The sequence below is a fragment of the Vanacampus margaritifer genome, chromosome 2, assembly GCF_051991255.1.
Source record: "Vanacampus margaritifer isolate UIUO_Vmar chromosome 2, RoL_Vmar_1.0, whole genome shotgun sequence".
Taxonomy (NCBI): domain Eukaryota; kingdom Metazoa; phylum Chordata; class Actinopteri; order Syngnathiformes; family Syngnathidae; genus Vanacampus; species Vanacampus margaritifer.
Genome location: NC_135433.1, coordinates 56,938,875 through 56,961,464, shown reverse-complemented (window position 1 = coordinate 56,961,464; position 22,590 = coordinate 56,938,875). Strand labels below are relative to the sequence as shown.

The window sequence follows — 22,590 nt, the reverse complement described above, 5'->3', positions numbered from 1 at the left end:
ACAAACTAACTTTTATTTGGTTAAGGTGTCATTTAGTACCTTTATTTTCCCTTTAAGCGAGTAGAAGTTGGACTCTCTCGCCTATCTCTCCCATGTTAATTTGGGCGACTTCTTCCTCTTCATTTCGAATAAATCATAAGTTTTCAACCTGCTCTCATTTGGTCATTTTTCATCCGATTAAAAAAATGAGAACATGCTCGTGTTCCCCAAACCCTTGCCGTTCTAACGAGCCCTTTCTTGAATCTGTATCTTTAACCGTTAAGTCGCGAGAGGCTTTTGTTGAAGGGGTGCTTCTCTCATTCTATCTCAATGCAATGTGGGTGCGTGACGTCACTTCAACTCGTCACCATGGCAACGATCTTTTGTCACTAGACGTCAAATTCTCACATTTTGTAGTCACGAGTGTCTTCTTTCAGACAAACTAACTTTTATTTGACTAAGGTGTCATTTAGTACCTTTATTTTCACCTTAAGCAAGAGAAGTCGGACTAATTCGCCTGTCTTGTACATGTTAATTTCAGGCGCCTTCCTCTCTCCATTTCTGATAAATCATAAGTTTTCAACCTGCTCTCATTTGGTCATTTTTTATCCGATTAAGAAAATGAGAACATGCTCGTGTTCCCCAAACCCTTGCCGTTCTAACGAGCCATTTCTTGAATCTGTATCTTCAACCGTTAAGTCGTGAGAGGCTTTTGTACAAGGGGTGCTTCTCTCATGCGATCTCAATGGAATGTGGGGCGCGTGACGTCTCCAAGTCAAAAATGTATGTGCTCTTAAAGTGACAGTGACATATTTTTAGATTATGGTTAACTTCCACATTTCTTGACCGATTCCAGTCATTTAAATTTTAAAATGTTCAGCTCATTTACATTTTTTAAAATACATTTTCAGGGACAGTGAGATACTTTTAGTTGATGTTGATTATGGTTAACTTCCACATTTCTTGAGCGATTCCAGTGGTTTAAATTTTAAACTGTTCAGCTCATTACCAAAGAGTCAGCAGTCCCATTCAAAATTTCCGCGGGAATTTTTCTAGTTATGGGACTGCTTTGCGAAGCAAGCAGGCACATATTGTTATTCTACCTAGGACAGTGGTTTATTTTTCTTGTTGTTATTATTATATATTATTCCACGATTTTTCCGCTAAAATGCGGCCCGTACCGTACATCGCACCGGCACAAATGAGGTATCAAACGATGCGGCTCGATCTGACTCGCTGCGCTATTATTTTTCTAAGAATTCCCAGTTACCTTGGCGACGCTATTCCCAAAAAACTCCCAAATTAACTCCCCATTGGGAATGAATGGGAAAAAAATCACACTTCAAGCACCTTTTTCCAAGACACGCTGCGCGCGCATACGTTATCCGACCGATACGAATTTTAGCTCATTTTGTAGGAATTTGTCCCATCTTTAGCTCAGTGTCGAAATCTTTTTTAAGGAATGAAAGCCCCCCCCCCCTGTTCGGGTTCAAAGACAGTAGCTGAATTAGCTTTCTCACACACTCTGTTGGCTAATTAGCCATCCAGTGCCGGGAACCAAATAATGTATTAGAAAAAATTTCACTTCAACTCGTCACCACTGCCACAATCTTTTGTCACTAGACGTCAAATTCTCACATTTTGTAGTCACGAGTGTCTTCTTTCAGACAAACTAACTTTTATTTGGCTAAGGTGTCATTTAGTACCTTTATTTTCCCTTTAAGCGAAGAGAAATTGGACTCTCTCGCCAATCTCTTCCATGTTAATTTGGGTGTTTTTTTCCTCTTCATTTCGGATAAATCATACATTTTCAACCTGCTCTCATTTGGTCATTTTTCATCCGATTAAAAAAATTACAACATGCTCGTGTTCCCCAAACCCTTGCCGTTCTAACAAGCCATTTCTTGAATCTGTATCTTGAAGAGTTAAGTCGTGAGAGGCTTTTGTTCCAGGGGTGCGTCTGTCATACAATCTCAATGGAATGCAACCAATCTTGATGATAGTTGGATCTAGTCTTCTCTCTTTTCCCTGATTGGTTCGTTTTCTGCTTGTCTGTGCTGTGGCCAATGAGAGACGCTTTAATGACACCAATTAGAAGTTTCTCGAGAACCTACTCCTCCCATTTCATCTCGTCTGAGGTAAGTTGCAAGGCAATTGTTTGTAGTCTGGTGAATAATGCTAAATAAGTGTGATTTTGCAAGTTTTCCCCATCCTAAACTACATCACGTTAATACTGGCGATGTATTGAAACGTATTTGATGTGTTTGAACGTTATGTTGCTGTTTTAACAAGATTGGAAAAGTTAAGTGCTAGAGATGGTAGCCTACATGCTAGCTGCACCTGCTAGCGCTAGCAAAGAGCTAGCAGATGTTACATTAAAGTTTTAATGTGCAGTAAAAAAAAACTAAGAAAAGTTTGAGTAGGCTCTAAATCTCAATTGTGTACATCTCTCGTTGCTACAATATACAGTAAGGCTTTTGTCTCGTCTGTCGTCGACGTGGGGGGGGGGGGGGGTTGAGTGGCGTGTCGACGGTGTAGCGAAGCGGCGCCAATGAGGGATTTCGGAGAACATGCTCGTGTTCCCCAAACCCTTGCCGTTCTAACGAGCCCTTTCTTGAATCTGTATCTTCAACCGTTAAGTCGTGAGAGGCTTTTGTACAAGGGGTGCTTCTCTCATGCGATCTCAATGCAATGTGGGTGCGTGACGTCACTTCAACTCGTCACCATGGCAACGATCTTTTGTCACTAGACGTCAAATTCTCACATTTTGTAGTCACGAGTGTCTTCTTTCAGACAAACTAACTTTTATTTGGCTAAGGTGTCATTTAGTACCTTTATTTTCACCTTAAGCAAGAGAAGTCGGACTAATTCGCCTGTCTTGTACATGTTAATTTCAGGCGCCTTCCTCTCTCCATTTCTGATAAATCATAAGTTTTCAACCTGCTCTCATTTGGTCATTTTTTATCCGATTAAGAAAATGAGAACATGCTCGTGTTCCCCAAACCCTTGCCGTTCTAACGAGCCATTTCTTGAATCTGTATCTTCAACCGTTAAGTCGTGAGAGGCTTTTGTACAAGGGGTGCTTCTCTCATGCGATCTCAATGCAATGTGGGGCGCGTGACGGCTCCAAGTCAAAAATGTATGTGCTCTTAAAGTGACAGTGACATATTTTTAGATTATGGTTAACTTCCACATTTCTTGACCGATTCCAGTCATTTAAATTTTAAACTGTTCAGCTCATTTACATTTTTTTAAATACATGTTCAGGGACAGTGAGATACTTTTAGTTGATGTTGATTATGGTTAACTTCCACATTTCTTGAGCGATTCCAGTGGTTTAAATTTTAAACTGTTCAGCTCATTACCAAAGAGTCAGCAGTCCCATTCAAAATTTCCGCGGGAATTTTTCTAGTTTTATTATTATATCATCCTTCTACGATTTTTCCGCTAAAATGTGGCCCGTACCGTAGATCGCACCGGCACAAATGAGGTATCAAACGATGCGGCTCGATCTGACTCGCTGCGCTATTATTTTTCTAATAATTCCCAGTTACCAAGGCGACGCTATTCCCAAAAAACTCCCAAATTAACTCCCCATTGGGAATGAATTGGAAAAGGGAAGACAAAATCACACATCAAGCACCTTTTTCCAAGACACGCTGCGCGCGCATCCGTTATCCGACCGATACGAATTTTAGCTCATTTTGTAGGAATTTTGGATGTGTTGGATGTGTTGGATGTGTTTGGATAAAAATACAATATTTTCGCTTGGTGAAAGAACAATTATGAATCTAGAAGACATTAAAAATATTTTTCCAATTACTAATGATCGAACAACTTTAATTTATACATATAGATATATTTTTTTTTTATTTTCATTTTAACTTAAATTCGAATTGTGCTTAACAGCACATTATTTTCCTCTCTAGAAAGTTCGGGAGATTTTAGACAAATCGCTCCCCACAGATTTTGGAATGATCTTGTGTTAAATATTAGGCAATCTCTCTCTCTCTCTACCCACTCTTAAAACACATCTTTGTTCTTTGGCGTTTGACTCGGCATGAGACTCATCATTGTTGCAATGTTTTATGGTGCCTGCTTTATTTTATTATTTCTTTGTTTACTTATCTACTTGTATTATTTCATTTACTTATTAATTTACCCATTTACAATATTTATTAATTTGTTTGGTGTTATTTACTTGTCTTTATTCCATGACTGATTTTTACTCCATTTACAGCACTTTGCATGAAATGAAGTTCCGAGTTGAGCAGTTTTTGGTCTGTGAGACAAAGCGACGTCAGAACCACAGTTGTGATTTTGCCGACCGTCAACTGCACAATTGAGTAGGCTTAGTTTATTAAAGTTTATTAGTTCTTTCATTTAAAGTATACAACCCCCAAAAAACAATAAAATATGGGATCAAGTCATACATCCTGTGTGACTCCCAAACAGGATATTGCTTCAATATGCAACCCTATGTAGGTACCAGTTGTTCTCTGCCTGATACAGATTTCAACTTACTAGATCTTCTGCCAGGAAATGGGTACACACTCTTCTTGGACAATTTTTACAATTCTATCGGCTTGTGTGAACGTCTCCTGGCAACACGTATGAAACATGTGGAACACTGAGGAAAAACAGGGGTGAAGCCAGCGAGATCACTTGCCTAACAAACACTGGCCTTGGGGTGGGGGGGGGTAACTGGTGAGAAACAACACAAAGGTTTTGGTTGTGGCATGGCAGGACAAACCTTTATTGAGGATGGTGACTACTTATCACAAAGATGAAATGCGGACAGTGGATGTGTGGCAGAAAGCACAGAAAAAAAGAATGCCTTTCCAGAAACCAGTGTGTCTTCTGGACTACAATGTCACCATGAATGGAGTGGATAAGATGGATCAGAACATCTCTTACCACCCATTCATGTGGAAAACTTTGAAATGGCACAAAAAAATTGTTGCCTATCTATTTCAAATATGAATGTTCAATGCATATATCCTGCACAAAACAAAAAATCCCACGGGCAAACTCCCCAAAACACTTTTTGGAGTTTATCTGGCAGGTGGTGAGAGGGTGGCTGTTACCACAAGACAAGGAGGAGGAGGAAGAGGAAGTTGTTGCAGTTATGGGAACTGAAGAGCATGAGGAAGCCAGACGTAACATCAGGTCACCGTATCATGATCCTGAGAGTAGACTTGATGGCAACATAGCCAAACACACACTGCAGTACATACCCATTACCCCCGGGAAAAAAAGATGTCAAGAAAGTGTAGGGTCTGCATGCGAAGGGGCAATTGCAGTGAAACTAATCTGTGGTGCCAATCCTGCTCAGTCCCCTTGCACGCAGGGGAGTGTTACACAATATACCACACAAAAAGAAAAATTGTGTAGTTCACACAACTGTAATACAATTGTAAATAGTAACATACACACACTTGCACACATTTGTAAATAGTTTGTAAATAGTTTGCCAAATTGTTACACTGTTGAATGTAAATAAACTGTTATTTTGCTATCAAAAAACACATTTTCATTGTTGGTGGTAGTATTTTATAGAAATAAAGCACTGTTTAGGTGTTTGTGGCTTCATTCATAAGATCTGGATGCTCCCTTAACAAAGAAGGAAATATCCGAAGCAATAGCTTGTATGAAAGTAGGCAAGGGTCCAGGCCCAGACGGAATTTCGTTGGAAATACAGTATATACAAAATGTAAAAATAAACTCCTTAGCCCACTTTTCGACATGTTTTGTGATTCATTTGAAAAGGGAATACTTCCTGTTTCATTGAGAGGAGCGTTGATAACTATTGCCCAAACCTGGTAAACCATGCACTGAACGCGGAAATCTCAGACCAATAAGCCTCCTTAATGTGGATTTAAAAAAACTTTGCAAAGTTTTGGCTCGGAGACTGTAGAGAATATTACCTGATATTATAGCGGATGATCAGAATTGATTTATTGTGCGCAGGGATTTCACAATGTGAGACGAGTGCTGAATATTTATAGGGAAAACAGACACTACTCTACTATCATTGGATGCTGAGAAAGCCTTTAGAGTTGAATGGCACGATCCACAACGATTTGGTTGTGGCAATATTTTCTATCGGTGGGTAGAACTTATTTACAATGAACCATATGCTGAAATAGTGACAAATTGAGTCCTTTCTGAACCATTTCCTTTTTTTCCTTCTTTTTTTCGTGAGAAAACCATTTCTGAACCATTTCAAATTAAATGGGGATGTAGGCAAGGTTGCCCTTTGTCCCCCTTATTATTCTTTTTAGAAATCGAACCGCTTGCCATCGCAATGCGGTCTCATAAATCTCTAACTGGTTTATGCATAGGTCAACAGGAAACTAAAATGTCTTTATTTGCTGATTATGTTATTCTTTTTATAAAGGAACTGAAGAAATCCATCCCAGCCTTGTTAGATTTAATTAACATGTTTTGAAGGATATCAGGGTATAAAGTAAATAAAGAAAAATCTCCTCTAATGTTACTTTACAAAGAAGAAAGGACAAGGGCTGAAAATTCTTTCCCATTTAAAATGGTAGAGTGGTTTTCATATTTAGGCATTAAGATCGTTTCATGTATAAAATAGATAGCTATGGTTCACTAAACCCCCATGATTAATTATATTACTTCCTCACTAGACAGATGGAATTCTTTGCCCTTATCACTTATGGCAAGAATCAATGTTCTCAAAACAAACATAATGCCTAAACTTATATATTTGTTTCAAAACATCCCGTTGCCACCTCCTATTAACCTATTTCCACACTAGAAGAGTATTTTTGTTCGCTTTTTGTGGAATATTACAAGGCCAAGGTTACGTCTGTCACTTTTGTACTTACCATATGATAGAGGCGGCCACAAATGCTTCAACCCTTTATGGTATCACTGGGCAGCACAATTACGGACTGTGATGTTTTTTTTTTTTTTTTACAGATAAATGTTTCCCACTCTGGATGTATATTGAATCCTGCTCTGTCCCCCTCCCTGTTCCTCAGTACTTGTACTCATCAAAAGTTAAAATGTTAAAAAACAAGACAAAGAATCCATAATCCTATGATGATTACAATTTGATAAAAAAATATATGGGTGAATTGTCCTCTTTATCACGCTTTAGCCTGATATGGAATAATTCTTTGTTCCCTCCAGGCACAGCCGACCCTGGGTTCAGGATTTGGGCTGAAAAAGGTTTGAAGACAGTAGGGGATCTTATGGGACCGGAACGTTGAACTCTGATGTCATATCTTTTTCTTAAAGTACCGGTTACTATGGTCCTTTAAAAGATGTGTGCGCCAAAAACTAGGGATTTCAACTAGGGATTTTGAGGTATGTCTATGTATTATATATAATTTTAATGGGAATCAAGTGTGGAATTTGAATATATTAATATGTCAATTTAGATTTTTTGATACAGGTTGAAATCCCAAGTTTTGCCAGTTTTGCCTTTTGGGGTAAATTCAGTGTAATAATCACACCATTGTGTCCCAAATTTGGGTCCCAAACCGAAATTACACATTTTAATAATTTACTTTAAAGCTATGATCATCATACTGCATAGTTTTTCTTTAAAGTTAAGTCAGCTCAGTGGACTAGTGGTAGAGTGTCCGCCCTGAGACTGGGAGGTCGTGGGTTCATTCCCGGGCCAGGTCATACCAAAGACCATAAAAATGGCACCCATTTGCCTCCCTGCTTAACACATTGCATTAACGGTTGGAATTGGGGGGTTAGATCACCAAATGATTCCCGAGCACGGCTCGCCACTCCCTTAGTGGATGGGTCAAATGCAGAGAAAGAATTTCGCCCCACTTAGGTGGTTGTGACAATCAGTGGTACTTTAACTTTATGCTGTATTTTCGTGTCAAATAATAAACCTTTAATGGGATAATCTTTTTTTCCCCCTCCTCTTGGTCTTTCCATCCTGCTGTGTAAGTAGGAGAGCACATACACACAAGTGGTCTCAGCTGGGGAGCATAGAAATATTCACGTAAATATGGGCGATTTCTACCCCACTTGTCTTTCTGCAAATGTAGTGTTGTATATTTTATCCTAGCTCAATTCTGTCCCACTCAAAAACTTGTTTATGTGGAATTGGAAATGGTAGACATTGGAATACATACAGCATTTGGAAGAGAACATTAATTTTTATTGCGTCAATTCTAGAATTGAGATCTAAAAACGCTACGGCATGCCATCTTTGTAAATCTAGTTGTAATTTGGCATTTGGATGTCCATAGTTAACCCCATACATCTCTGTAAGTTTCTAGGTAATATGATACCTAGACGCTTGACCGTTTCTGCATCCTATTTCCATTTGTATTCATCCGTAATATGTTGAGGTGGGTCATAGTTTAAAGCTAATGCCCAAGTCTTGTATACATTAACTTTATAACCTGAAAAACAAAACAAAAAAAACAACGTATTTTTATTATTTTAAGTGTTTTTATTATCGTGGGCAATGTCTGTGTGTGTTGAGTTATGGTCAATAGTAAATCATCAGCAAACCAGTTTTTGCTCTTCACCAGCAAATGTAACCCCTTTAATATCCTTTTTGGCTCAATATATAATGCAAACAGTAGTGCAGAGAGCATGTTGCATTATACCTTTCTAATACTGTCCTGTGTCTGTCTGTACTGTCTGTACCAAACCTTGTCTGGTCTTTGTGTAACAGTAAAGTGCAGAATTATTTTTAATCGATCAAAAAAACAAGATCTTGGATACAAGCGCCCGAAATGAGTTAACTCTGCAGGGTGTCTGGGCTCTCCCTGAGAAGCTCGGTCGCCCAGGAGGCGCTCAGATCAGGATGCCTCCTGGACGCCTCTTTGGTGGGACGTTCCGGGCATGTCTCACTGGGAGGAACCCTTGGGACGGCCCAGGACCAGCTGGAGAGAATATGTCTCCAAAATAGCCTGGGATTGGCTTGAGATTCCCCTGCAAGAGCTGGACGAAGTGGCTAGGAAGAGGAAAGCAGCTGCCGATGTCACCCAACCCCCGGATAAGCGGAAGAAAATGAACAGATTGATAGATTCAAGTTTGTTCTGTGACTACTGCGAGTTTTTTGTTCATTAAGATATACCAATAATTTTGTCCATGTGTGCATATAAGGACGAGGAGGATATTTTGGAGCAGTATTCCCAGTTAATAAATGAAACAATTTATTAACATCTCACTTTTATGTTTGTTTTTCACCTGATATGGGCATCCCTTGACTCATGCTGTAGCCTGTGTTCCAAATATTCTCAGAGGGGGAAGTGTAATGAGACCCAGGAGGCGGATTTGGTGAGGTACCCGTGTACCTGTAAATACAAAACAGACCACTGTTATGGAGGGGCGTTTGCTACCCCCACCCCCCCCCAAAAAAAGAAAGAAAAAAAGGCAAATAAATCTTTAAAATGAATGAATTCACTTATTACATTGACAATCAGCGAATTACATTGAATGATTAAATACTTAATAATTATATTCAAATTAAATACAAGCGCCGGCAAGCACGACTGCTTTGTCCCAAAACCGTGATCAATCGTTAAAATGTGCACTGCTGTAGCCTACTCATTCCCGAATCATAGGCTACTCTAAAAATATCATAAGTCACATTATTTTTGATTTTATTGATGGGAAGCCGCACCTCCCAATACTGCCACCGTCATAGGTAACGGCAACATGAATAGTATAAAAGTAAAAAAAAAAAATATTGCGACTGTCGTTCAAATATTTTTAAAGTAGCCACTGATTTGGGCACAAGCTGTGCACATATATTTAGTGAGGATCGATTACGTCTTTGGGACGGACAATCAACCTGTATCTTTTTATAGAAGTCAGGCAAGGCGCTGCTGCCTTGACAGCCGTACGTGCCGCTATGTGTCTTTTTTGCCCCCCTCCCTCGGAGGAGGAACGAAACCTAAAGGATTGGAGTGAACGCGCGTATCAAATGCACCATGCTAAAACAATTTAAATAGGAATAAAGATTTAAGAATTATAGAATGTACTCAAACACAATATAGGCTTAATATTTCAGTGATGAAATAATAAAACAATAACCTGTGTCATCTCCAAATTAATTCACAAAAAGGGTATATTACCCCAACACATGTAAATAAATTTAAATACAGTACTAATTGTACAAAATCATATTTTAAACACTACTGAGCAGGAAGCGTGAGCCATGCGCTCATATTTATGCAGTGGCACGGCCGCACTTGTCCCGCATGCTCCATTCACACAAACACTCCCTTGCTCTGCCCCTTCTTTTTTTTTGGGCCCGCCTCCCCAACAACCAGTGCGTACGCGGCGCTCTTGGCATCACAGCATGCGATGATCAAGTGGGATCTTGTCGGATTCAGACTTGTATTGTGGCTACACGTCCAGTCCACGACACAGAGCGAATTTATCGGGCAATCTGACAGCGCAACTGTTGTGAAAAGCTCGACATTACTCATATACAGACGCTCCCCTACTTACGAACATTCGTGTTACGAACAACGGTACATACGAACATGTCTGCGCGCATGCGCGCATTCCAAAAAATGTTCGGAAAGAGATGCTGTAAGTTAGATTTTTTATTGCGCACCTTTTTCCGAGTACTGTAGTGCTTCTTTCCGCCGCTAATACCGACGCTTGGCGCTGTGAGAGCTCACCCAGCATTGGAGGCTCAGCAACGTGTCGAGGAGGGGGAAGAAGAAGAAACGCCTGTCGCTCATAGATAAAGCCATCGCACTCTTCGAGCAGCAAGACCCAAATATTGAACGTTGCACAAAGGTTGCAAATCAATTGAATGATGCCATACAGTGCTACCGCATCATTTATGATGAAAAAAGAAGAAAACTGTGCAATCGTAGTTAGATCGCTTCTTTCGGCCAGTTTCTAGTAAATCCTCCAAGGAAGATACTCATCAACCCTCATCTTCTTCTCCGCGACCCTCTACTTCTTCCTACATTGAAGTTACGGAGGAGGAAGTAACTTTTGAAGCCCATTCCAGCGACGACGAAGAACCTCTCATGATATAAAATCCTCCTCTTCCTCCTCCTCCATCAAATCCTTAAGCATCGAGTACATCTTCCAAAAGTAAGTTAAACTTCATTTTATTTATCTTATTACGTACATGTACATACTGTGTGTGTCTCTCGCTCTCTCTCTCTAACATACGTAGTACAGTACTGTACGTATTCTCTTTAAACATAAATTATAATACAAAATATAGCACTGAAGCAACTTACGAACAAATTCACCTTACGAACAATCACTCGGAACGTAACTCGTTCGTAAGTTGGGGAGCGTCTGTACACCCAAAAACGTATAAATACGTTTTTGGTTGTTTTTGAATGCTTAGAGCATACAGAATATGATGCAGCTTCTGACCTGAAGAAGTCGCTTTAAGAAATGGTAGCTATTACAAAAAAAGTCCAGCAGGTGGCAGCAGAGTATAAGCGATAAGCCAGGGCCATGTTGCAACTAGCTCTTTTCCCAGTGTTTTCAACAGGTTTGTGAATATTGATCAAACTTAGCTATATTCTAATGCCAATTGCTGCAAAACGGAAACAGATGCAAATATGCTTTTTTTTCTGATGAAAGAAGAGATTTTAATCTCACTTTTGGTAGGTTCCATGTTTTTATAGCAATAGGACACAATATTCTGTGGGCCTTGCAAAAATCAGTCAAAATCCAGTAAAACAGCCAGGAGAGAAGCGGTTGCTTCAGTGAAAATGGCTAGGAGTGAATATGTTAGGAGGACTGCATTGAATATAGACCTTTTGCACGCGACATCACAGCCCTCATAGGAACGCTTCCTCCCGGACACCGGACGACAAAAGAACCACTTGCCTATATTTACACCGTTGAAACTCATACAGCGTATAGTCCTGTATCTAATCGATTATTTTCTAAGATTGTCATATCGGACTTCCGGTTGCGTCTTGTAAAAAATACTGCTCCAGAGCAAAGTTAATTAGCAGCGAAGTGGATAAAGATAAGTCTTAGGGTGCACTAATGACGCGCAAGAAGAACAAGTTAAAAAAAACGACTTCTGAGGTTTTTGGAGATGACGACATGCAGCTAACTGAAAATGCTAACGATAGCTCTTCCGGGGAAAGCGGAGGAGTCTCGCCCACCTCGTTGCGTGACGGCGTCGGAAATAAATCCGAGGAAGGGCCAGTGAACCTGATGGTGATCTTGACGGAGTTGAGAGGAGTGAAAGATTTTCGGAAAAACACAAAAGCACAACTGCAAGATATTAGGGGAGAGCTAGATAAGGCCAATGCAAGGATCGGCGATGTGGAAATAAGGGTTCCCGAACACGAAGAAAGGTTGTGAAGTATGAACGAAATGCTGGTCGAGATGATGACAATTCAGGAAAAACGTTAGTCTAAAATGATCTCCCTGGAAGCCTACTTGAGGAGAGAGACACGGACAAGGTGCGGAGTCGGGCTCACAATCAATGATCCACTTCATTGAAAAACGTCTCCGTGACAAATTTGAAATTTTGACTCCACGAAATTGCAAATACAGAGAGCGCACAGAGCCTTGTCGTCACCTCCGCCGAGCGGCGCCCAGCCTCGATCGGTCTTGGTAAAGTATTTAGGCTTTACTGTAAAAGAAGAAGTGCTCCGACTGGCCTGGCAGAAGAGGGGTTTCATGTACAACAACAAAGTAAACGTCATCCACCGGAGATTATGGCCATATGGAAGGAATACAGCGAGGCGCGATGGATCCTGAACGAGAAGAATCTGCGGTTCCAAACCCTCGACCCAACCCGCCTGAAGGTTTTTTTTATAATGAAGAAGCGACGATCTACAACTCGGTGGAAGAAGCGACATTGGATCTGGCAAATTCCCGGTGAAAGTGATCAAACCATCAACCACCACCATGTCTTCTGCTATAGTGGATGTGAGATTTGGCCAAATTTTATTTTTCAATGCAAGGTGATTCAGTGAAAATTCTCTGTTTTAATGTTAACGGGATTTTGATTGTGATGGTTGATTCCCGGGGTGCTGTTATATGTGCCGTCGGCGAAGGCAGAATAGAGTTGTCGTGGTATGTAAGAGGTCAAATGAAACGCCAGACTGCAGTGTGACCTCCTGTCTCCTGTCGTTCATTTCGTTTATCCCATTTGGACCCCAACCATTTGGCAATGTGTAGCGACTGGGCGCTATCCGCGGAGACTACTCGGAACTCCGTAAATCGCATCAGCTTTAAGTCGAGATATGTTCACAAGGCACAATTTAAACTGCAATCTATCAGTTACACGGTTGTACATGGGAATAGAGCAGCCGCGAGATAATTCCACATCAATGAATCCATGGTTCGGAAGGTGAGGAAGCAAAAAAACGTCGGGGCTTGCCATCATTCTGGGAGGATCCAACCGCTGGAGAAGCATTGGAGCAATCCACCAAAACAAACTGGGAGGCCGGACCGCAGTGTGTGAATGGATTGTGAATGCCTGTTAAAGTGCATGGCAACGAATAACGTGAGTACTGTGAGTTAAATAGTTGAATTATAAAGTACAACTGAACTCACTATTTTACTCCAGTTGACATTTTAAAATACATGGTAGAATGCTTGTTACCGTATTTTAGCATACATGCTACCATTTGTTTTTAGCATGCATGCGCCAAGTATGGTACGGTGCGCTCGTTTCGGAGCTGCAATTATCTACAGTTAGCCACCAGTATCTCTGCGTGTGTGTGTGCACGTGTGCATGCATGCATGTATGTGTGTGGTGAGGACGTGTGTGAATTGGAAAAAACAAGGCAAACTGTCAGTGCAAGATATGTATTGTAATATGACAATAATCAAGAAATGCGGTTGGCCCTGATGGATATGATTCCCTATGGTACCGATGCATAAGGCAGGAACTTACTCCACTATTAGTTAGAACATTTAATTTTGTATAACAGGAGGGGGTAATTCCACCTTCCTGGAGACAGGCAACAATTTCAGTTATCCCAAAAGAGGGGAAAAACAAACAGGAGTGTGGAAGCTATCGGCCAATTAGTGTACTTAATTTGGATTATAAGATATTTACTTCTATTCTTTCCCGTAGACTAGAGGAGCTGCTACCAGTCCTCATCAATTTAGATGAGACTGGGTTTATTCGCCAGAGGCAAACAACTGATAAAATCAGAAGAGTACTGCATATTATGGATTATATCCACAAGAATAAATTGCAATCAATAATGGGGAGTCTGGACGCCGAGAAGGCCTTTGATTTAGTCAGATGGGCTTTTGTAAATAAAGTGTTAAAGAAGTTTGGTTTTAGGGACAAGTTCATTAGAGTAGTTCAAGCATTCTATGACAGGTCCTCAGCGCGGATTAAGATCAATGGGGATTTATCTGGAAGTTTCCCCCTGGAACGGGGATGTAGGCAGGGCTGTCCAATGGCACCCCTCCTCTTTGATTTATTTATATAGAGACACTGGACGAATCAGACAAAATACAAAAATCTGAAGTATACTAATATCAGGAGTAGAACACAAGGTCGCTATGCTTGCTGATGACGTTTTGGTTAGTTTGGAGAGCTCATTTAAGGAACTGATGTCCTTGAATGATTTTGGTAGGCTTTCAGGCTATAAAGTTAATATTTAAAAAACGCAGGTCATGACACTTACAGTGAGGAAAATAAGTATTTCACCCCCTGGTGATTTTGTGAGTTTGACCCTTTACAAAGAAAGGAACGGTCTATAATTTTCATGGTAGGTTCATCTTAACAGTGAGAGACAGAATATTAAAAAAAATCCCAGGAAATCACATTATATTAATTTTAAACATTTATTTGTCTTTTATTGAGGAAAATAAGTATTTCACCCCCTAGCAAAACATGACTCAGTACTTGGTGGAGAAACCCTTGTTGGCAAGCACAGCGGTCAGACGTTTCTTGTAGTTGGTCACCAAGTTTGCGCAGATCCCAGGAGGGATTGTGGCCCACTCCTCTTTGCAGATCCTCTCCAAATCCTGAAGATTTCGAGGCTGTTGCTTGGCAACTCGAAGCTTCAGCTCCCTCCACAAGTTCTCTATAGGATTAAGGTCTGGAGACTGACTAGGCCACTCCATAACCTTAATGTGCTTCTTCTTGAGCCACTCCTTTGTTGCCTTTGCTGTATGTTTTGGGTCATTGTCATGCTGAAACACCCATCCACGACCCATTTTCAATATCCTGGCTGAGGGAAGGAGGTTCTCACCCAAGATTTCCCGGTACATGGCCCCATTCATCCTCCCCTCGATCCGGTGAAGTCGTCCTGTACCCTTAGCAGAGAAACAGCCCCAAAACATAATGTTTCCACCACCATGCTTGACGGTGGGGATGGTGTTCTTGGGGTCAAAGTCAGCTTTTTTCGCCCTCCAAACACGGCGAGTCGAGTTGATGCCAAAGAGCTCGATTTTAGTCTCATCTGACCACAGCACTTTCTCCCAAGCCTCCTCTGAATCATCCAGGTGCTCATTGGCAAACTTCAGACGGGCCTGTACATGTGCCTTCTTGAGCAGGGGGACCTTGCGGGCACTACAGGATTTCAATCCATTACGGCGTAGTGTGTTACCAATGGTCATCTTGGTGACTGTGGTCCCAGCTGCCTTGATATCATCAACAAGCTCCTGCCGTGTAGTTCTGGGTTGTTTCCTCACCTTTCTCATGATCCGGTTCACTCCACGAGGTGAGATCTTGCGTGGAGCACCAGACCGAGGGAGATTGATGGTCAATTGGTGTGTCTTCCATTTTCTAACTATCGCACCAACAGTTGACTCCTTTTCACCCAGCTGCTTGCTAATGGTCTTGTAGCCCATTCCAGCCTTGTGCAGGTCTACAATCTTGTCCCTGGGTCTGTGGGAGCCAGAATTCTTGCTGGTTGGTAGGGGGTGAAATACTTATTTTCCTCAATAAAAGACAAATAAATGTTTAAAATTAATATAATGTGATTTCCTGGGATTTTTTTTAATATTCTGTCTCTCACTGTTAAGATGAACCTACCATGAAAATTATAGACCGTTCCTTTCTTTGTAAAGGGTCAAACTCACAAAATCACCAGGGGGTGAAATACTTATTTTCCTCACTGTAACTATACCCCCACCACAACCTTATGCAAATAATTGAATTTAACTCTTTGACTGCCAAGCGTTTTCAGAAAAGGGATGCTGTGGGTGCCAGCTGATTTAAGCATTTTGACTGATCTTTTAAGGTCCACAGAAAATTTTGTGTTTGGACTATGGAAACACACATACTACCAAATGAAAGATTGAACTCTCAACTTTCATCAGAAAAAAGTTTGTTTCTACCTTATTCCGTTTTTCAGTAATCAACAATAGAAAATGGTTAGTTTCACCCAAATGCTCTGTTTTGAAACTAAATACGGAGAAATCAAGCTTTTTGTGTTTGACACCTTTTTTTTTCCATGAATGATGCCACAAACACCTTAACAGTGCTTTACTTCTGTAAAACACTACCACCAACAATGAAAAATCGTTTTTTGATAGCAAAATATGTTTATTTACATTCAACAGTGTAACAATTTGGCAAAACAATTTGGCAAACTATTTACAAATGTGTGCAACTGTGTTACTATTTACAATTGTGTGGATGTTTCAACTACAGTTTTTCTTTTTGTAACACTCCCCTGCGTGCAAGGAGACGCAGCAGGATTTGCACAACAGATTAGTTTCACTGCGATTGCCCCTTCGCGTGCAGATGCTACACTTTCTTGCCGGCCTTTTTTTCCGGGGATTAGCAAGTATATACTGTATATACTGCAGTGTGTGTTTGGCCATGTTGCCATCAAGTCTACTAGCAGGATCATGATACGGTGAGGTTACGGTGGTGTTACGTCTGGCTTCCTCATGTCCTTCAGTTCCTATACCGGGTGGTAGATGTTCTGATCCATCTTATCCACTCCATTCATGGTGGCATCGTAGTCCAGAACCAGTGTCTTCTCCGTGATCAGACTGTTCCTATACCGGGTGGTAGATGTTCTGATCCATCTTATCCACCCCATTCATGGTGGCATCGTAGTCCAGAACCAGTGTCTTCTCCGTGATCAGACTGTACCCACTCCTCCGATGAATATGCATTGGACTCGGGGTACTCTTCGTCGTCCGATTGAACGTCCGCCTGTGCAGAAGTGCTCGGTTGTGCACCGCGTTTTCCGGCGTTAGCATCGCTAGCCGGTGAGGCTTTATGACGTGATCATAGCCGCCGCGTCAACGCTTCCAACTTCGGCGTCAACCTCTGAGTCACCATCATCATCATCGTCGTCATCAATGTGCACTTTAGCATTGGTCAATGCTTTTCGTCTTTGAAAAAAATGCTCATGCGTGAGCTGCTTGCAACCGGTCGCCATTTGCGCTTCCTCAGCCATTCTCCCCTCAACACTCTAGCTCCGCCTCACGTCTTCTACTGACGCCTATCCAATCTTGTCCAAAGAGAGTCATCGCTGCCATCTAGTGCCGAAAAATAGTCATTATACTAACTAGATCTGCTTGATACTTTCAGCACAGCTGGCCAAGGCTTTCTTCCACCCGTTTTCAAAAAACAAAAACAAAAAACAAAAACATAGTGAACGTCTTTTAACGTCTTTGGCAGCACTCCTTAGGATTTTACTAAACGTTATTTAACGTTTTTGTCAGTCAAAGAGTTAAAATGGGAACATTTGAATATTAAATATCTAGGGATACAATTGACTAGTAATCTTTCAAGGCTTTTTCGAGCTAAGTATGAGCCAGTATCTCTCAATATTAAAGCCGACCTACACAGATGGAACTAGGTCCCCTTTTTGAGCCTCAAGATGAATATTCTCCCACGGCCGCTTTACTTATTTAGGAATTTACCTGTGGAGGTTTATGACAACCAATTTAGAGAATGGGATAAATGGATATCAAGGTTTATTTGGCATGGTCAAAAATCCAGGATTAAGTACGTCACTCTTCAACTTCCAAAGGAAGGTGGAGGCTTGGGCCTTCCCTGCCTGAGGAACTATTATTATGCGGCCCAGATTGCTCCTCTCCTATAATGGTGCAATGACACATACACAGAACAATGAAAAGTGATGGAGGCAGGTATGTCAACACAATTCCCCATCCAAGCTGCAATAGCGGACAGGGGCTTGATGGATAAGTTACAAGGGATGGGGAATCTGTGGCTGACTTACTTGATCCAGGCTTGGCAGACTGTGTTTAATTCCTGTGGGATTCACAAGTTGTTAAAAGTGTTTAGGTGGTTTGCTTATGATTCAGAATGATTCTTGTAACATCGCAATTGATCACTTTAAGTTGGTTGAGCATTTTATTTCTTTTTACTGGACTCCCCAAACCTTTAATGTTGTTGCTGACCAAAATCAAATCCTCCATATAATATACATTTCCATCTTTAACATCAAAATGCTTTTCACTCATCGTATGAATGCCTAAAGCGGCCCCAAATGTTATAAAAGAACCATAGTTTTTCAAAGAAATAAAACTAAACAGCGAACATAAAAAAAACAACATTTCAAACTGGCTTCCCTGTCCTCAAAGACCAGTCCCCTGGTAACACTGGGAGGAGGATGGCGAAATTCCTCCGGGATAATGTCACGTGATGCAGTCTCTCTCTGCTGGGCAGACCGCTGCAGCTCTATGATGGCCAAGTGTAAGCCACTGATGTCAAATCAATGGAGCTGATACCACAACCCAAAACGACCTTGTGTTACATTTTAACCTCAGCCTACATTAATGAATACAGACGCTCCCCAACTTACGAACGAGTTACGTTCCGAGCGATCGTTCGTAAGGTGAATTTGTTCGTAAGTTGCTTCAGTGCTATATTTTGTATTATAATTTATGTTTAAAGAGAATACGTACAGTACTGTACTACGTATGTTAGAGAGAGAGAGCGAGAGACACACAGAGTATGTACATGTACGTAATAAGATAAATAAAATGAAGTTTAACTTACTTTTGGAAGATGTACTCGATGCTTAAGGATTTGATGGAGGAGGAGGAAGAGGAGGATTTTATATCATGAGAGGTTCTTCGTCGTCGCTGGAATGGGCTTCAAAAGTTACTTCCTCCTCCGTAACTTCAATGTAGGAAGAAGTAGAGGGTCGCGGAGAAGAAGATGAGGGTTGATGAGTATCTTCCTTGGAGGATTTACTAGAAACCGGCCGAAAGAAGCGATCTAACTACGATTGCACAGTTTTCTTCTTTTTTCATCATAAATGATGCGGTAGCACTGTATGGCATCATTCAATTGATTTGCAACCTTTGTGAAACGTTCAATATTTGGGTCTTGCTGCTCGAAGAGTGCGATGGCTTTATCTATGAGCGACAGGCGTTTCTTCTTCTTCCCCCTCCTCGACACGTTGCTGAGCCTCCAATGCTGGGTGAGCTCTCACAGCGCCAAGCGTCGGTATTAGCGGCGGAAAGAAGCACTACAGTACTCGGAAAAAGGTGCGCAATAAAAAATCTAACTTACAGCATCTCTTTCTGAACATTTTTTGACATGCGCGCAGACATGTTCGTATGTACCGTTGTTCGTAACACGAATGTTCCTAAGTAGGGGAGCGTCTGTAAACATATACATACACACGTATATACACATAGATATACTGTATAAGTATATGTATATAAAGGCATAGGCATGAACACAAGCATACATACACATCGCAAGTAGATAACAATAATAATAAAATAAAGCCATATGTATAATCCAACCACAACACGAAAATGACTTCTTTTATATGTTTTTCAGTCATCTTTTTCTCTTTTCTATTAATCCTAGCACGTCTAACGAAACAATTTTAAAAAAGAGAAAAGGGAAAAAAAAGAAAGAAACAATACCCATCACAATGCCATGAGAAACAACGTGAAAAATTCCTACTTCTTGACTAGTGAGTCCACTCCTTTCATGGGAAGAAAAACCTACAATCCTCTTCCATGAAAACGTTGACTTTTCGCTCGGCGCGTTTGACCTCCCGACTCTCCCACCTGTGTCTGGCCATCTCCCGCTCCACTTTGTTACACTCATCAACCCGGACTTGGATGCTCAAGCCCCGAAGTGTCGGTGCAGCATCGAGCATTGTCTGAAAGGTTTTCTCCTCGGATCCCACAGTCATTCTCAGCCGAGCCGGCCAGGTACAGGCACCTTGCTTTAATGTTTTTCTCCTTGAGCTGTTTAACGATGTATCTGACCTGGGCGCGTTTCCTCTGCAACTCCGGAGAGTAGTCATTATCAAAGTAGATCTGCCTCTCGTCCATCTTCATCTGTACACTGTTTCCAGGCTTGCTGCAGGATCTGTTCCTTGACTGTGTATTCGGCGAATTTAACCATAATAGAACAAGGAGGATCATTTCCCTTAGGTTTCAGCATTAGCGCCCTGTGCGCCCGGTCAATCTTAATGTCCATTTCAGTTAGCGGGAGGTCAGTCAGCATCTTCGGAAGTAAGTTTTTCACAAAGCCCACCATGTCTCCCTCCTCGCTTCCCTCCAGGACCTGATACAGCCTTAGATTTTGCCTTCTCGCTCGATTCTGAAGGTCCTCACATCTTTCCATGAGTTCTGCCTCACGCCACAACAGAAAGTTGATCGCTTTCCCGTGGGCCTTGGTGTTCTTTTCCGCGTTTGCTGTGCGCTCCCTCTGTGTCGGCAACCCGCTTTTCCAGCTGGGTCAGTTGAGCGCCGAGACCTTCCAACGAAGTTTCAAGTCTTGTAAATGATTAGCTGGTTTGGCCTTTAAACTCCTTCACTTCCATCCTCATTTGTGAGATGACCTCCCGTATGTCTCGGTTTGACTAGAAAATAGTTTGCAACATCTCCATGCTTTTAGCCGTAGTTGCAGTGCTTTTGCTAGCGCTAGCCGCAACAAGTTTAGCAGGCTTTTTCCGGCGACTTCTCTCCGTCCTTGCTCCTAAATTGATATTGAGTGAGTCTATCGCTGGCGTCGGTCTTCGTGGTGGAGTTGGGCATATTTTTGCCGTGTTATACAAATGTCGTTTAATGAGTTGGGTTTCTCAGCAGAGCTCAAACTTTTGCGCCTTACATGAACGTGGCACCGCCGGAAGTCCACAACAGACCTTTTTTAGGTCGGACCAATCAGGCGTTATTTAGGGCGGGACATGCAGCTTTGACGAAACCAGGAAGTGCAAACGTCGGGGGAAACAAACAAACCTAACAGACGAATGGACGCTGCAATTAATTCTGTTCTCGCAGAATTACTCACCATTTCCTTGTTGCATGCTGAACAGCGAGGGGTGCTTTGTGTATTTTTATCTGTTAAAAACGTTTGTGCTTATTTTTTGTTTTTTTGGCTAAAACGAGACCGAAGACGAGATTTTCATTTATTGCCGTGATTGGTCAAAACAAAGGCGCACAAGATGCCGCATCGTTCAATCAGCTTGAATAGAATGTCCCGCTTTTCCCGACCAAATCACCGTGGAGCAGTCCCAAATTGATATTGTGGAGAACTCCCTCAAGTGAATCACAATTATCAACCTGGCTATTGCCAGATTATGAACGCGAAACATGAAAGATATATCTAATCTTAGACATTTCTCAAAACTGGACTACCAATCAAAATGGAGCATAATATTAAACAAAGCCTGATATTAACCTGAACCTGCTCAGATGAGAGGCGAAACACTCCAGCTGCGATTGACACAGGGCCTTGACAATACAATGACATGGATGTAAGGATGGGTACCTTTCACGTTTGAACCGGTTCTGTTCCAATTCTCAGTACCTGGTTATCAATACAGGTACTGTACCAATTTTCGGTACTTATGCTCTCTCTCACTCGCTCTCTCTCTCTCTCTCTCTCTCACTCTCTCTCGCCCTCTCTCTCTCTCTCTCCCTTGCCGGCCCTCTCTCCCTCTCTCCCTTTCTCCGGACCTCTCTCTCTCCCTCCCTCCCTCCCTCCGGACCTCTCACTCTCTCCGGACCTCTCTCTCTCCCTCCCTCTCTCTCTCCGGACCACTCTCCCTCCTTCTCTCCGGACCTCTCTCTCTTTCTCCCTCACCGTCTCTGTTTCTCCCTCGCCGTCTGTCTCTCCCTCGCCGTCTCTGTCTCTCCCTAACCGTCTGTAAATTATATGCTTAATCATGTTTACAGGAGGAAACGTGTATTTTTATTAAAGAGTTATAACTGTAATTCAACAAAAGATACCTCTGCCAAATCTAATATTGGGGTCTAAGGAACTGAGTGATAAAGATAAAGGGGGTCTTCAAAGCAGGCCATACGGTCCATTTATTATTATTTTTACTTGTTAAAAAAATAGTTAACCCCGCGCCACCCCCCGACCCTATACTAACTGCCTACGAGCTGTATATGTCTCATCGGTACCTATACCGTATAGTTATACAGTAGTCTGCTCGTGAGATGGGAGGAGCAAGATGGCCGCCCTGTGACTTCAACGCCTTGCACGGGCGTGTATGGGCTATCAGCATCCAGTCATATATTCAGATCAGTGGTTAGCACCGTGTAATATGATGCTCTGTTTGGCACGCTAACATATTTGTAAGGGTAATGGAGGCTTTAGTCAGTGAACTCGCGTTTATTAATAACCAAAACAGTCTGCCACCGAACGCATTGACATCGAACCTGCTCCCTCACGGAGATCTTTTTCTCTCTGACTCTTGAGTTGCGATCACGCACAGT

General features: G+C 41.7%; 1 protein-coding gene across 5 annotated transcripts in view; it reads right to left on the bottom strand.

Annotated features, from left to right (window-relative positions):
- carm1 (coactivator-associated arginine methyltransferase 1) overlaps positions 1-22,590 on the bottom strand; it is a 139,978-nt gene that overhangs the window by 49,932 nt on the left and 67,456 nt on the right. For 4 of the 5 annotated variants that reach the window (XM_077556213.1, XM_077556214.1, XM_077556215.1 and 1 more), the window contains exon 13: positions 9,178-9,284. In XM_077556213.1, the coding sequence (XP_077412339.1) occupies positions 9,178-9,284 (107 nt within the window). Of the gene's footprint in view, positions 1-3,058; positions 8,942-9,177; positions 9,285-22,590 lie in introns of those variants that run through there. The other variant, XM_077556216.1, reaches the window with a different exon arrangement.